Source organism: Aegilops tauschii, chromosome 6 (genome assembly GCF_002575655.3).
Source record: "Aegilops tauschii subsp. strangulata cultivar AL8/78 chromosome 6, Aet v6.0, whole genome shotgun sequence".
NCBI lineage: Eukaryota > Viridiplantae > Streptophyta > Magnoliopsida > Poales > Poaceae > Aegilops > Aegilops tauschii.
In genome coordinates this window covers 197814095-197829717 of record NC_053040.3, presented here as the reverse complement: position 1 = coordinate 197829717, position 15623 = coordinate 197814095, and the positions used below count along the sequence as shown (strand labels likewise).

The 15623-nt window shown below is 51.3% G+C and overlaps 1 protein-coding gene across 1 annotated transcript; it reads left to right on the top strand.

Moving 5' to 3' along the window:
• Positions 1–466: 466 nt before the first annotated feature.
• LOC141025962 (uncharacterized) lies at positions 467–5744 on the top strand. The gene is made up of 6 exons (XM_073501893.1): positions 467–618; positions 3434–4632; positions 4851–4997; positions 5082–5331; positions 5425–5533; positions 5724–5744. The coding sequence occupies exons 1-6, from the start codon at positions 467–469 to the stop codon at positions 5742–5744; spliced, it is 1878 nt and encodes a 625-aa protein (XP_073357994.1).
• The last annotated feature ends 9879 nt before the right edge of the window (positions 5745–15623 follow it).

Below are 15623 nucleotides of genomic sequence, written 5' to 3'. Positions count from 1 at the left end.
CACCGCTCGCACGCCACGCGGCGCTTGCCAGACGGGCCGACCTGCCAACCCACACACACGATGGGATGTCGCTGCAGGCCGGGCTCGCCACTACCGGGCCTCGGCACGCGCGCGGATCCACTGCGGCCAAGGCGGGCGGTTGGGATCCTGCGCGCCATTACCACGTGACATTATTACGCGGTAACCGCAGGGTCGTGGGATCGTGGGCGCAGTTAATCCCACGATCCCACGCCCTGTCCCCTCGGCTTCATAGCCAGGGGCTATAAGTAGGGGAGGAGCGGAGCGGCAGACGCACGCGCGCGCTCCTCTCCTTCGCCATTTTCTAGCCTCCTCTTCTTCCTCGCTGCCGCCGCACTCCATGCTCTACCAAAGTGCTGCTGCGGCTCGCCGTCGTAGTTGAGCTTTTTCTTCTCGAGCCCTCTCCGCTCCGCCGCGGCCTCGCGCCTTCGTCGTGCTCCAAGCACTTATGGCGCGCCACAAGGCGAACTCCGGCACCTGGGACGGCTCCAACATCCAAAAGGACCACCTCAACATCCTGCGCGACACGAGGCGGCTGCCCGGCGTGGGTTATATCGAGACGTGCGTCCTGCCGGCGAAAGAGATCACGCCAGTGCCGAAGTACGCGAGCGCGTCGTCTTTTGATCCGCTCCTTCCTCCAATTTTATCACCTCCAGCCGCACCACCTTACACCGAACATGGTGGTGCTGTTGTCGGCCTTCGTCATGTTGTGCGAGGGCTACCTCAGCACTCGAGTTATTGGGACTGTCAGAATTTCTTGGCTATGCGCCACACGTCACAGACATGCATGAATCAGGTCTGGTGCCGCAATTGCTTTCGTTCGGGACACGTTAAAAAAAACCGCACCGGCAAGCCGCCTGACTTGTCCGTCTGGGTGCCTAAAGTCCCATCGCCGGGTTTTGGGAAGCGGGACCGAAAAGAGGACTTCCATTCCTCCCCCGTCTCTCTAGTTTCCCGAGACCAAACAACTCCGGAGAAAACCCCATCCTCTGCTTCTCCGCCGCCACCATCGCCGCCTATTCGCCCTGCCTCGCACACCCAAGCTTCCTCCAGCTCCGCTCCGGCTCCTGCTCCGCAGCCTCCAATGGCAGTGTTCGAGATGTACCCGCATCGCTTCATCCCAGCGGGTTTCTACATTGAAGATGGCGGAGCGGATCGTCTGCCCCGCACCTTCTACACGCCGGCCGTTCCACCACCCCGAGCGCATGAGCTGTACATGGTGGCCATTGTGGAGCCGATCCCGCCCCCAGAGCTGGTTGGTGTCCGTCGTCAGCAGGTTCTCGATTTCCTAGTTCATGTGATGCATGTTCCGGTTATTTCTGCTCAAACTTGGTTTCAATGAGTTGGTTTGTTCGAGATGGAAGATCCAGTTGTCCGGGGCTCTTTTACTCTACATCCGCCATTTCCTTTAGGGGTCGATGATGAAGGCAATGAGTTTTTTGTCCGCTTTATCCCTCACAATTAGGGTGAAGGTTTTCGTGCTATTCATGGCCAGTGGACGGGGTGGTTGATGTTCATCGGCATCCCTTTAGATTATAGAAACACTCAGTGCATTGCTGATATGGTTTGCTCCTTCGGACAGTTCCACTACTGGAATAGCACTGACAGGCGTATTATATCTTTGGTCCGTGCCTCGTTCTCTGATAATGCGCTAGTCCCTCGCTCGGTCACCTTTCGGGAATTTGCGGGTGCCATGATGGTCAGCTGGTTGTTATATCTTATCAGGGGAATTTGCGGGTGCCATGATCCCAGCGGATGAAGATCCTATGCCTCTTAATGGGAATCCCCACCCGTTGCCTGGAGTTGAGGTGCCGCAACCATTTTGGGCAATGCCTCCATACCCTGCTCTGGGATGGAATGCAGTTCCACCGGGCCCTAATCAAGGACAGAATGATGTGCGGCATGGGGCCAGTGGGAGGAATAGGTTCAGCCCGATCAGCAGCAGCATGAGGAGGTTCAACCAGCCCAGGACCAAAATTCTATGATTTTGAACCCATCCGTGGACTCTTCTGATGATGAGGATATGGTTGAAGTCCAGCAGCCTCTGCAAGCTCCACCGATAGTGCAGTTGGACCAAATTCATCTTGGAATGGTCAGGGTCTCTTATGGGCCAGTTCTTTCGCCGGCAATGATCTGGGAGAGATCGTTCATATCTTTATTGCATGAATTTTTCATCAGGGATATACCAGCTTGTCTGCCTGGATTTTCTGCGACGTTGATGCAAGTTAAATTTGGGTCTGCTGATCTGCAACAGAAATTTCTGCTCTTGTCTGCCAAGCAATGTGTCTCCGATCCTGGAAGCAACTCTTCGGTGGTCATTGAAGAGTTGACACCTGATGATCTCTCATGCTCCCATTCCCAGGTTCCACTTTCTCCTTCCCAGGTTTCTCAGGAGGATTTTCAGTTTACTTGGGTCTCTCCAACTCCGCTGGGCAAGCGACCACGTCAGTCTGTACGCTCCAGGCGTTCTGTCACGCTTGTGGAGCCGGTTCTGGACTTCTCCACCAGAAGAATGACACGCAGTTCTGCCAAAAGGACGGGCATGAAGCCAGTTTCTGCAATCCCTTCGAGATCTGCCCCCCTGCGTCGCCCGAAGGCAAAGAAGCTTCGTCTTGACGATGAGCACAGCCAGCTCCCTCTCCCACCCAGACACCTATTCCAACAATGCAGGCAATTGGAGTGGCTCTGGGCATTGATCCGTCTGAGTTATCGGTCGAGAAGCTTATGGCTTCTCCACGTCCCGCTGAAGAAGACGATGGTCCACATGATGATTGACAGCCCAAGAAGCTTGATGGAGAGTTGGGCACTTTTGTTTTTGTGTCCGTCTTATGTTAGTACTTTCTGTTTGTGTGACTGTCTGAAGTCCTTGGTTACTGCTATTGCCACTTATGTTATGATCTTTTCCACGCTGTTAAGCAGCTGGATCTGCAACTACTTCGCCGCGCTGTTTTTTTATGGATAATTGTTATTTTCGAAATTGGAATGTGCTCTATTGGAACGTGCGTGGGCTGAATTCTGAGGCTAGGCAGCGTGACCTACGTGCCAAGATTGAGGAGAGCAGATGTTCTGTACTTTGTCTGCAGGAAGCTAAATGCGAGAACTTTGATATTCGAACGATTAGATCCTTTTGCCCTAGGAGGTTTGATCAACTCGCGTTCTCGCCTTCTATTGGAGCCTTCGGTGGGATTTTAGTCGTTTGGAATTCTTCGATCTTTCACGGCTAGCCTGTTGATATTCAGAGATTTGGTGTTGTGGTCTCCTTCCAATCGTTGCAGAACTCCGAAAAATGGACCTTAGCCTCTGTATATGGTCCATGTGAGGGTCAGCCTAGGGACGATTTCGTTAGTTTTCTATATCATCTAGACATCCCTCCCGATGAAAATTGGCTATTGTTGGGGGACTTTAATTTCATTAGGTCATTGGATAACAAAAACCTCCCGGGTGGTGATATTAATGATATTTTCCTCTTCAACGAAATAATTGGTCACCTTGGTCTCTTGGAGCTGCCCTTGAAAGGCCGTAGCTTCACCTGGTCTAATATGCAGCAAAACCCCCTGCTCGAGCAACTTGATTGGTTCTTTACTACTGCTGATTGGATCTCACATTATCCGAACACCGTGGTTAATCAACTCGCCAGAACTGCCTCGGATCACGTGCCTTGTGTGGTGTCCATTGACACTACCATTCCTGCGGCCAAGACTTTTCGGTTTGAAAATTTCTGGTTTGATATGCCGTGGTTCATGGATTGTGTCACCAAGTCTTGGAATGCACCAGTCTTCTCTGATCTTTCTGCTTCTGCGGTTATCACAAGGAAATTTAAGCGGCTGCGGTATGATTTGAAAATTTGGAGCAAAAAGTTATCATACATCAAAAAACTTACTGTTGATTGCTCAAAGGCGATTCTACAGTTTGATCAGCTAGAGGAAGTGCGACCTTTAACAAGGCCAGAATTCAATTTCCGGAAAATTGTGAAGTTCCACTATGAGCATGTGTTGAAAATTCACTATATTTATTGGAAACAGAGGCGCACTATTCGGTATATAAAGGTTGGCGAGGAGAATTCCAAATTTTTACATGGCATGGCCTCGGAGCGTATGAGGAGGAATTCAATCTCCAGTCTGATGACCAGTTCCATGCTTCATCCTGTGACTGATCACGCTCGGATGGTGGGAATTCTTTGGGCTTCGTTCAAATCAAGGATGGGCCAGGTCCAAGGGATCAATATGGGCTTCGATTTGAATCAATTAATTCAGCCCATCCCGGGACTGGAGGAGCTATCCTTGCCATTTTCTACTGAGGAAATTAACAAAGTTTTGAAGGAATTGCCGGTGGATCGGGCACCTGGTCCAGATGGCTTTAATGGGATGTTTGTCAAGCGTTGTTGGCCTATAATTGAGAAGGACTTCTCGAGGATGATTCAGGATTTTTATGAGGGGAAGCTTTCGTTGGAGAACATTAATGCCTCCCTCATTACGCTCATACCCAAGATCATTTCTCCAGAAGGGCCCGATGATTTCTGGCCAATATCTCTCACCAACACTTGTCTTAAATTCCTAACAAAATTGTTCGCCAACGGGTTGAAGAAGGTGATCCTCAAGTGTATCCACAAAATCAGTATGGGTTCCTTAAGGGTAGGTCAATTCAGGATTGTCTGGCCTGGAGTTTTGAGTATATTCATCAATGTAAACAGTCCAAGCGTCCAATCATAATTCTGAAGTTGGACTTTGCTAAGGCCTTTGACACTGTCGAGCATGAGGTTATTCTTCAGATGCTGCAGCATAAAGGGTTTGATGCCAAATGGATTTTTTGTGTTAAACAACTGTTGTCCATAGGTTCTTCGTCTGTGCTGTTAAATGGCATTCCTGGAAAGCAATTTAAGTGCAAGTGTGGGGTCAGACAGGGTGATCCACTATCACCTCTGTTGTTTGTCATCGCAGCAGATCTGTTGCAGTCTGTGGTCAACCAAATGCTGGAGCATGGCACACTCTCTTTGCCTATTCAAACCCATGACAGAGAGTTTCCCACCATTCAATATGCGGATGACACAATCCTATTTCTTGCAGCTAAGGATGATGAGCTTGTTGCCCTCAAGAACATGCTGATTACCTTCCAACAATCAACAGGTTTAAAGGTCAACTTTGCTAAATCTTCAACGATTCCATTGAGTATGACTGATGAGGAGGCTGCTAGGCTTGCTGCTATTCTTGGTTGTAAAATTGGCCAACTCCCATTTACTTATCTTGGATTGCCTTTGGGAACTACAAGGCCAAGGATCATTGACCTAATGCCCCTAGTTGACAGTCTTGAGAGGAGGTTAACCGCAAGCACTTCTATGCTGAATCAAGGCTCTCGCTTGCAGCTTCTTACCTCTATTCTGACCTCTCTGCTAATATACTTTCTGTGTAGACTAAATATTCCAGCAGGGGTCATTAAGCAGCTAGGCAGAATCTTCAGGCAATGTCTTTGGAGGGGTAATAGTGATGCTCCAAAACAGTCTTTGGCTGCATGGGAGCTGGTTTGTAGGCCAAGAGATAAAGGGGGTTTAGGTGTTATTAATCTGAACATCCAGAATAAAGGCCTTCTTATCAAGCATCTTCACAAATTCTATAACAAGGTTGACATTCCTTGGGTGCCCTGATATGGAACAGCTACTATGATCATGGGGTTCCACAAGCAACAGCTCATGCTGGATCTTTCTGGTGAAGGGATGTCCTGAAGCTGCATGAGGCTTATACTGCTATTGCCTCAGCCCATATCAACATGGGTGATTCTGCTCTGTTCTGGACAGATTCTTGGCACATTGGGGGCTCTGAAAGACCCCTATGTTGGAGATTGCCTAGGTTGTTTTCATTTGTCAATAATGATAGGATCTCATTGCAGGAATTTCTTCAATCCCAGGATATTTACTCGATGTTTTATTTGCCTCTTTCTCATGAGGCTGTTGTGGAGTTACACATGCTGGAAGGTTGGATCATGCAGTAAGACAGAGACCCCACTATACCTGATGTTTGGATATGGACTGGTCAATCAGGAGGATACACTGCCAAAAGTTTCTACACGATCATGCACTCACACCTACCTACAATACAACCTTGCAAATGGCTATGGCAGAGTAAGTGCACCATGAAGATCAAGGTGTTCGGGTGGCTGTTATTCTTTGACAGACTTAACACCAAGGATATGCTAGTTAGGAGACACTGGCGCTCAAACCAGGATGACAATCTATGTCTCATTTCCAGTGAGCTGGTGTATGAGGATAGAATCCATCTGTTTTTTAACTGCACCTTCAGCTGTAGAGTCTGGAGTTACTTGGGCATTGATTGGTCTGGAGGCTCAGATATTCTGCAATGTATCATACATGCTAGGTCCAGCTTCAGGCACCCTTTCTTCTTTGAAGTTATGCTAACAGCAGCATGGAATATTTGGATTTTAAGAAATGGCAGAACCTTCAGAGCTGAGAGAGCTACTTTCAGTGCTTGGAAGTGTAAATTCATCCATGATATTTCTTTGCTTGCTCATAGGGTGAAGGATTGTAGTAAACCAAAACTCTTGGCTTGGGTTGATTCTTTGTTGTAAAGCAGGTAGGGTTGTTTAGCCATAGGTAGACTCTTTTCTTTTTCCTTCCTTGTATAGTCTGTAATTTGTTTGTACAGTTGTGCTTTCGTTAATAAAGGGCTGTGGGGATTTGCCTCACAATAAATATTAAAAAAACTCAAAGTATTAATTCATTAGGCTCTGAAGAGCCAGATATTACAAACACGGGTCTGATGACCCAGCATTCAAGTCGTACAAGCAACAGGCACAAGCGGAAGCTTAACTTGTCTGAATACAGACAACTACAAATGAAAAGGCTGAGAAGCCTGACTATCTACAAGACCCTGCCGAGGGCACAAGATCGTAGCTGAGGTAACAAGCTAAACGTCGAAGTCCATGCGGAACTACTAGCGAGACGGAAGTCTCTCTGCAAAAACATAAATTAAGCAAACGTGAGTACAAATGTACCCAGCAATACTTACATCAGAACTATCTACATATGCATCAGTATCAACAAAAGGGGTGGTGGAGTTTAACTCCAGCAAGCCAGCTTTGACTCGGTGGCTATCCTAAATTACGAATGCAAGCAACTCTTTTGAGGTGGCGCACACGAGTCCACATATTCACCATATCAATACACCATTATGGATCTGCTCCCGTCTCCCTACGAGGACGCCATCCATAGCACTCACGCTTATCTTGCGCATTTTAGAGTATCCACTTTCACTTGTCTATGAACTATATAGGCAACCCAGAGGTCCTGTACCGCGGACGCGACTATTTGAATAGATCATGTTAACCCTGTAGGGGTGTACTTCTTCACACACACTCTCACCACTTATCGTTGTTTACACGACATGTACTCGGCAACCTTAAAGCGGAAGCCCAGCGAGGGTGTCGGCCACGACCTGACTAACCACACAAGTCCCTAGTCCAGGTTTATCGCCTATTCAGGTTCCATCCGCAGGGAGTCCGGCCGAGGTTTCCACATACGGCCCCGAACGATGTGTACAGGGTTCCCGGGTCACCAAACGTGCGACTCGGTACACCGGGCCACGTGCCTACCGCATCACAGCCCACCCTCGGGTCAGTGCTGCGCACGGCCTCCAGCATACTACAAACACCAGAAACAACTTGCAACTCTTGGCAGAGGACAGGGGCGGTTAATAAGTCGAGAGAGTCAATTAAGGATCCCAATGTGTGGTAGTAGCTGTTCATGGATCACAAACGCAGAACTCAGTTCCTGAGGACGGTTTCAATGAGACAACCCACCATTGTACTCCTACATGGCCTCTCACCACTACCTTTACCAAATTGTGTTCACACACTTAGCTCACACACAGTAGGACATGTTCATCACCATTCAAATTCATCCCCAATGAATCAAACCTGACTCAACTCTAAGCAGTAGCAGACATGACAAACAAGCATGAATGAGTAGGCACATCAGGGCTCAAACAACTCCTACTCATGTGAGTGGCTTTCATCTATTTACTTTGGCAGTGACAGGTTATTCATAGGAAAGGATTTCAACTACCACAGCATGTAACAGTTGACACGTTGTTGTCCTAATGCAGTAAAAGAGAGCAAGATCGACGGCTACAGCATGCAAACGGAGCGCGGAAGAGGGGGGTTCGGGTCAGTGGCTCACGGTGATGTCAGGGGGCGTCGAAGCGGGCTTGGGGAAGGTCCGGTGCAGCGGAACAGTGGGGTCGATCTTGACGACCCGAGGAGGAGGGAGATGAGGTAGCCGGCGATGCAGGATGTTGGCGTCGCGTGTCTTGGAGCAGATGATGTAGAGGACAAAAACGGAGCTTCGGGATAGGTCCATGGGGCTAGGGCTGGCCGGTGGCCGTGGTGGCAGCGATCGGCGGCACCCGTGGCGTTCGGCTGCGGGAGAGAGAGCGAGACAGAGAAGGGGATGAGGGCGAGGGAGAGGTCGAGGGGGTCGAGGGGGAGTGTGTGGCGTTCACAGCCGCATCGGGGAAGCGGCGGGAAGAAGGAGGTGGCGCCGCACATGGTCGCGCGCGTCGGGCACGCGCCTCCCATCCTTCTGGCGAAAGGAGGGAGATGACTGGCACGAGCCAGATGGGCCGCCTGCTACAGGAGCAGGTCAGGTCGGTGGCCAGGTCAGCTTTCTCTCTCTCTCTCACTCTTTTATTTCCGTTTTCTATTATTCTGTAGCTTTAGGGCTTTATTAAAAATACCAAAACAATCTCAAAATTCATGAAACTGCTTAAGGCTACTATTTGGAATATTTCCAACAGTAAACATTTTAGTTCATGAATATTTGGACATTTAAAATATTATATAGCATTTAAATGCCCAAATGCAAATATCATATGATTTAATTCAGTGGCCCAATGTTATCCTAAAAAATGTGAACCATTTTTGTCAGAGGTTCTAGACCAAGGCAAAGATGATGAACATTTTTGAAGGGCATTTTAGGTTCATTGAAAAAGTACTTTAGTAACCCTAGTTGGATTAAGTGGTGCTGGGGTTTTCTGCCATCCCCATTTCAACTTTAATTGAAACATAAACATGATGCAGCACCAGATGCTAGCACTAAGCATTACCAGAACTAGGGATGTGACACCGGGGCTCGTGGAGCCAAAACCACCTCACCAACCACTCCATCACGACCCACGTCGTCGATCTGTGCGGTGTCAAGCCGCAAAGTTACTGAGTGGCAGTTATTCGCCACATGGCTGCCTCTCCTTACAGGGAAATCCCACAGATGACACCCATCCTGCGATGTGTCAAGCAAACACGTGCGGAGCTGGCAAGATAGCCCGGCAAGCCTTGTCGGGCAACCAGCGATGTGACACTAAGTGGTGCATTTAATGCGCACTGTTAGCCCGCAGAGTTAGTTATGATAGTATTGTTTGCTATCATATCAGTGCATAATGACTACTTTTGCATTGTAGTGACCCCTTGATATATAAAAGGAGGCCCGTGGCAACGATAGAAGGGGTTAGAAGGTTGGATAAATCGCACCCCCATATGCGCGTAGTCGCTGCTGCCCCAAGGCTACCCCTGCCGGGCAAGTGTATTACGCTCACCACCACCTTTTCCACCATCAATCCAGCAAAGCAGGAGTATGGTATTTCACCTCGCGGCGGCCCGAACCTTGGTAAATTGCTCGTGTGATCCCTGCCGCGCAGCCCCATGCTTGTCTGCTCTTTGTGCAACGAATCGCCCCCCTGCCGAACCAGCAAGGGGCCTCTTGGTCCGTAGGTGGCCATGGTTTCCCGCGACAATGCTACGGCCGAGGAGGACCCAGAAAACACGCAGAAGGGTGTCCCACGTCTCGGCAAGGAAGAAAATATGCGTGTACCACCCAGGGGGACCCAGAAACTGCACGGTAGGGTGTGCCATGTCTCGGCACGGAGGAAAAATGTGCGTGTAAAAACATACTGTATTAGACGTACTACCTACGGTTCAACCTAGGGACCCAGCCAGTCGGTCGAAAACTCCCCACTAGCCACACGGGTTCATCATGCTAACATGGCACGGAGGATAGGTGTGGTTAGCTCCATCTCGATCGGACACAACATCTCTTGTTCTAGGCGATTCTTCTATTTTCCACGCATTTTTTAGTTATAATAACACCACGGCAAGCTTGCGCCGCTCTTCGTGTGTGCCCGTGCGTCTAAAGGTTAGACGATGGAGAGGAGAGAGAGAGATCACAGACATGGGACCCACCAGTAAGTGAGTCAACGGTCACGCACGTGTTGACGAGCCACTCCCTCTACTCTACTCAACGTAATACTGTATAAAATCATGTTATGGGACAAAGCCAACAACCATTGCTGTACCAGGCTATCGACTTAGGCTTTGTAGTCCAGGTTGCCAGTTTTAATCTCGTCTTTCAGATTTGTTAGTTTTAGGTCCAAATATGATCAATGACAAGTGGGACCCCCGTGTGTTGTTCTGATATTTCAGTGTAGGGAGGTTTTTTTGCACAAACACTTTGCAAGGTTAGTCATGTAACAACACTAGTTACACGTACTTTGCATGTTTTGGAACAAAAATGAAAGCGGCATAGAATATCACATCCACCCCGCTGCATAGATGCTATAGTGATACGAGTTTTTACGTCGTTCGATCTGAGATCCAATGGCTTGGGAGTTGTCTTTGTAATTATAAGCAATTTCCAAACTCTCCAGGGTTTTTGGCAAATAAAACATTCATGCCTCGTGTGTGCCGCTGCATCTTGGATCCAACGTCTCCCAGTACCTCATATTAGGTTCTCCCCGTAGCTTAATTAGCTGCTACGGTGATACGAGCATCTAGGTCGTATGATCTGTAATTAGATGCCACATGCACAGTACTTGTACTTTCTGCGCAATTCCCAAACTCTTTGAGGCGTATATTGCAAAAACATTCAAACCTCCTACTGTGAGCCGTTAGATCTCCGGGAACTCGTATCTCCATAGAATCTACGATGCGGGAGCACCTCATATTCTCCCGTGCGAGAAAACATCAGTTGCTCTCGCAGCTTGGATGCTATGATATTACGATCTTCGAGGTCACTCGATCTGAGATCCAATTGCACCTGAGCAGTCTTTGTGCTTGTAAGCAGTGGCCAAACTCTTTGGCGGCTTTTCTGAAAAAAACATTCGAACCACCAAGGAATTGTTGGATCACATATCTAATGCCTCCGAAGATCTTGTATCACCAAAGCATCTATGGTGTGCTAGCACACGATCTTACATATAGGAGAATATGAGGTCCTCCTTCATGTTAGATGCTATGGTGATATGAGCTTCGAGGTTGTTGGCTATGGGATCCAAGGGCATATGAGTAGTTTTTGTACAAATTGTGTGAAATTCTCAAACTCATTAAGGTTTCCTGTAAAAATTATTATGACATCTGTCGGGGGTGTCGTGCGACATATGCCAAAGGATGGCTTATCATGGAGGGTCTAATAAGACGTCACCGATGCCAGGAAACAAGATGAGGCGAAGACATGCAAGCCGGCGAATCTTACCCAGGTTCGGGGCTCTCCTAGGAGATAACACCCCTAGTCCTATTCTGCGGGGTCTCCGCATGATCACTCAACTGACAATGGTGGCTACAAGCTTGCTCCTTGAGCTATTTCTCTAGAAGGGGAAGAAGAGCAAGTCTAACCCTAGTTTCCTCTCTCTATATGGGTGTGTGGATGAACAAGAGTCTGAAACCCTTGCATGGGTGCCCTAGGGGGTCTATGTAGGCCTACCCCCAGGGGTACAAAGGTAATCTGGCCGGGTGTAGGACCCGGCTGTCAGTGTCTCTGGTCGCCGGCTTCTTCGTTGGCTGATGGGGCCCGCTGGCTGTCTCGTACTTCGCCGACAGGCCGCGCCCGCCGCTTGCGGGTCTGGCCGGCTGCTCAGTACTGTAGCGATGCTCGTAGGAATGCGTGCTTTGTCGGTGGAGGCATGGCTAAACTGCTGCCGCCTGGTGGGCGATCAATGTAGCCATTCCCAATCTCTTCTGGTTAATGGAGCACGGACTTCGAGGGAGGAGGGGGGCCGCCTGGTAGGAGTTGGCCTCCCCTCCTGCTGACTGGTCCGTGCTCGCCGCCCTCTGGCTTCTCTCTGACAGATAAGGCCCATCGCTTGTGGGCCGTACCGACAACCCGCACTGGAGGCATGGCCTTCTCTGCCATGGGTGATGTCATGGGCGGAGTCGCAACAATGTCACGCCGGACGGGAGATCCCCGTCTCGCATGATGCACTGTGGCCACACTCGGCCCTAGATTTGGGGGTGGCAGGGCGAGTTGTAGCCACGCCTCATCTCATCGTATTTATGTGGGTGCAGACTCTGAGGACGCTTGGGGCCGCCTGCCAGGAGCCGGCCCCTCAGGAGGTCGCTTGCTAGGAGCCGGCCCACCTCATGGCCGACTGCTGGGCCTTGCCGTCTTCAGGGAGCCGGCAGCTTGGACCAGCCGGCTGTGGGAAGGGCGGCGCTTTGGTCTTGATTCTTGAGGGGCGCAGCCGGCCCCGATGTCTTGAAGCGCCATGGGGGGCCGATGAGGCTACCCGTGATCAATTACTCCGACAGTAGTCCCTGAAGCTGATGAGGCTCCGCGGCTGACGAAAGGAAGTAGCCTCGGCAGCTTCCTACTACAAGTGCTTCATTTGATTCTTTCTCCGTCTATCTCTCGGCGCGTCGACTGCCAGGAGCCGGACATGACCAGACGGGTCGCCTGGTGGTTTTTGAAATGCCTTGGTGGGAGCCAGGTGGAGTGCTAGAAAAGCATCTAGGCTAACCACCCGCCGCTCGCACGCCATGCGGCGCTTGCCAGAGGGGCCGACCTACCAACCCACGCAAGCGATGGGATGTCGCTGCAGGCCGGGCTCGCCACTATCGGGCCTCGGCACGCGCGCGAATACGCTGCGGCCAAGGCGGGCGGTTGGGATCCTGCGCGCCATTACCATGCGACATTATTACGCGGTAACCGCAGGGTCGCGGTGTCGTGGGCGCCGTTAATCCCACGATCCCACGCCCCGTCCCCTCGGCTTCATAGCCAGGGGCTATAAGTAGGGGGAGGAGCGGAGTGGCAGACGCACGCGCGCGCTCCTCTCCTTCGCCATTTTCTAGCCTCCTCTTCTTCCTCGCCGCCGGCGCACTCCATGCTCTACCAAAGTGCTGCTGCGGCTCGCCGTCGTAGTTGAGCTTTTTCTTCTCGAGCCTTCTCGGCTCCGCCGCGGGCTCGCACCTTCGTCGTGCTCCAAGCACTTATGGCGCGCAACAAGGCGAACTCCGGCACCTGGGACGGCTCCAACATCCAAAAGGACCACCTCAACATCCTGCGCGACACGAGGCGGCTGCCCGGCGTGGGTTATATCGAGACGCGCGTCCTGCCGGCGAAAGAGATCACGCCAGTGCCGAAGTACGCAAGCGCGTCGTCTTTTGGTCACACTTCCTCCGCGGCTTCGGCCTGCCGGTTAGTGGGCTTATCCGCTCCTTCCTCCAATTTTATCACCTCCAGCCGCACCACCTTACACCGAACACGGTGGTGCTGCTGTCGGCCTTCGTCATGTTGTGCGAGGTATACCTCGGCATTCTCCCCACTCTCGAGTCGTGGGGAGAGTTCTTCTACACCAAGCTCAGTGTCTCCGCCAAGGACGAGGCGCCTCAGTGCGGTGCCTTCGTCGTGGTACGGCGCCCAGGAGCCGGCAACCGCTTCCCGTCCATCACCTTGACCCAGTCCATCAAGCCATGGCAGAAGTCATACTTCTACGTGACGAACGTCAACCCAGCACTGGAGTTCATCAACCTGCCGGCCTACGAAGCCGGCCCGCCAGCCGAGCCGCGCACCAACTGGACCTTCAAGCCGAAGCACCTGTCGCCGCCTCCATCGCTGTCGTTACTAGGCTCAAGGAGATGACAGACTTGGAGGGCCTCCAGGCGTCCAACTTGTTGACGGCCTTCGTGGTGCGCCAGGTTCTCCCTCTCCAGGGCCGGCCTCACATGATCAGTCAGATGAGTGGGCACCGGGACCCATGCCGGCTGTCCACCCGTGAGATGCCGGTCGCGGAGGTGGCCCTCATGGTGAATGAGATTACGAACATCAAGCTCTTGGAGTCGGACTGGCGGTTCGGCAAGCGGCCGTACTCCCGCACACATCCGCCTCCTGTCGTAAGATCTCGACTCTTCTTTCTTTCTTGGTCTTTCTTCTTCTGCCAAGTTCTGCTTTGCCGACTGATCAGTCGGACGTGTCGCAGATCCTCTCAATTGAACAGGTGGCCGATGCCCCGGCGCCAGGTCAGGAGTACCTGCCGGACCGAGCGGTGAGCGACACGGACGACCCTGACTTGGCGGCGGCTGCCTTCCAAGACGACGCCACAAGCGGCGGCGACGGGGCAGGCGGCTCTGGTAGAGGAGGCGGCATTGAGACGTGGCCAGACGACGACGAGGAGGAGGCCGAGCCGCGTCGCCAGCCGGCCGCTAACAGGGCGGGGGCGAGCTCCTCAGCGGCGCCACCCGCACCGATGAACCGGGCCGGCACGCAGTTGCACGGCGGACGGCCGAAGAAGCCCAAGGGCTCGGCCGCAGGGACCAGGCGGGAGGCGGCCGCTGCGAAGGCGGCCCGGTACTAGACGGCCCCGAAGCAGCCGCCGACGGTGTCTGCGTAAGTGCTTGTTCTTCTTATGTTTTCCTTCATCTTTTTGCAAGCTTCTTCTGAATTTGCCTTGTCTTGCTTGAATCAGAGCCCCGCTCTCTCTTGAGTGGTCGACCTCCGCCCCCATCATCGGGGGAATGGAGGGCTCCGCCAATGTGGCACACCGGCTCAGAGCGACCGAATTACCATGCATTGCCAGCCCTGAGACCATGTCTTCTGGCAACACACAACATCTTGGTACAGAAAACAACCGCTTTATTGATGCTAGCGGACCAGAGTTTATATTACAACGGAGTTGAGGCCAAGCGGCACACACGGTGCGGCTGAACAATATGTACATTATTTAGTGAACATAAAGGGGCCTCGATCATAACAACTACGCGGCATTGGAACAACGTAGTAGCGGAAACTCCATAGCACAGGGACACCGATGTGGACATGATCTAGACTCGAGCAGCGCTCCTTTCCAACGAGACTTTCCTGAAATCTGGCATGACACGCCAGGTCTGTACATTGAATGTACTTGCAAACTCACAATAGGCATAATCATAATGACAAACAATATCATGATAATTAACCAATTAATAATGCAGTAAGGTTTCAACATGTTGTGATCATGCTCTTGTGATAAACGTCCCTCAGGACCGACTTACCAACCATGATCGTTCTCGGATCACACACAAACCACCATCGTGGTCTTGACATGGGTGGCTCGTGATCCTTACGGTGATCACAACCACGACCAATGCTTGGTCTCGAACATCTCGATGGCCTTCCTGCCATCATTAACAGTGAAAAGTTCATAACTTAGTGTACAAAATTTATTAAAAGTTGACCCATGGTGGGACCTACTACGAGCGTGTCCGTGACCGTGGACTCGGCTATCGATAGATTATACACTCTGCAGAGGTAGCACACTGTACCCACACCACGCAACCCATGGCCTCGCACTCCCATTCGG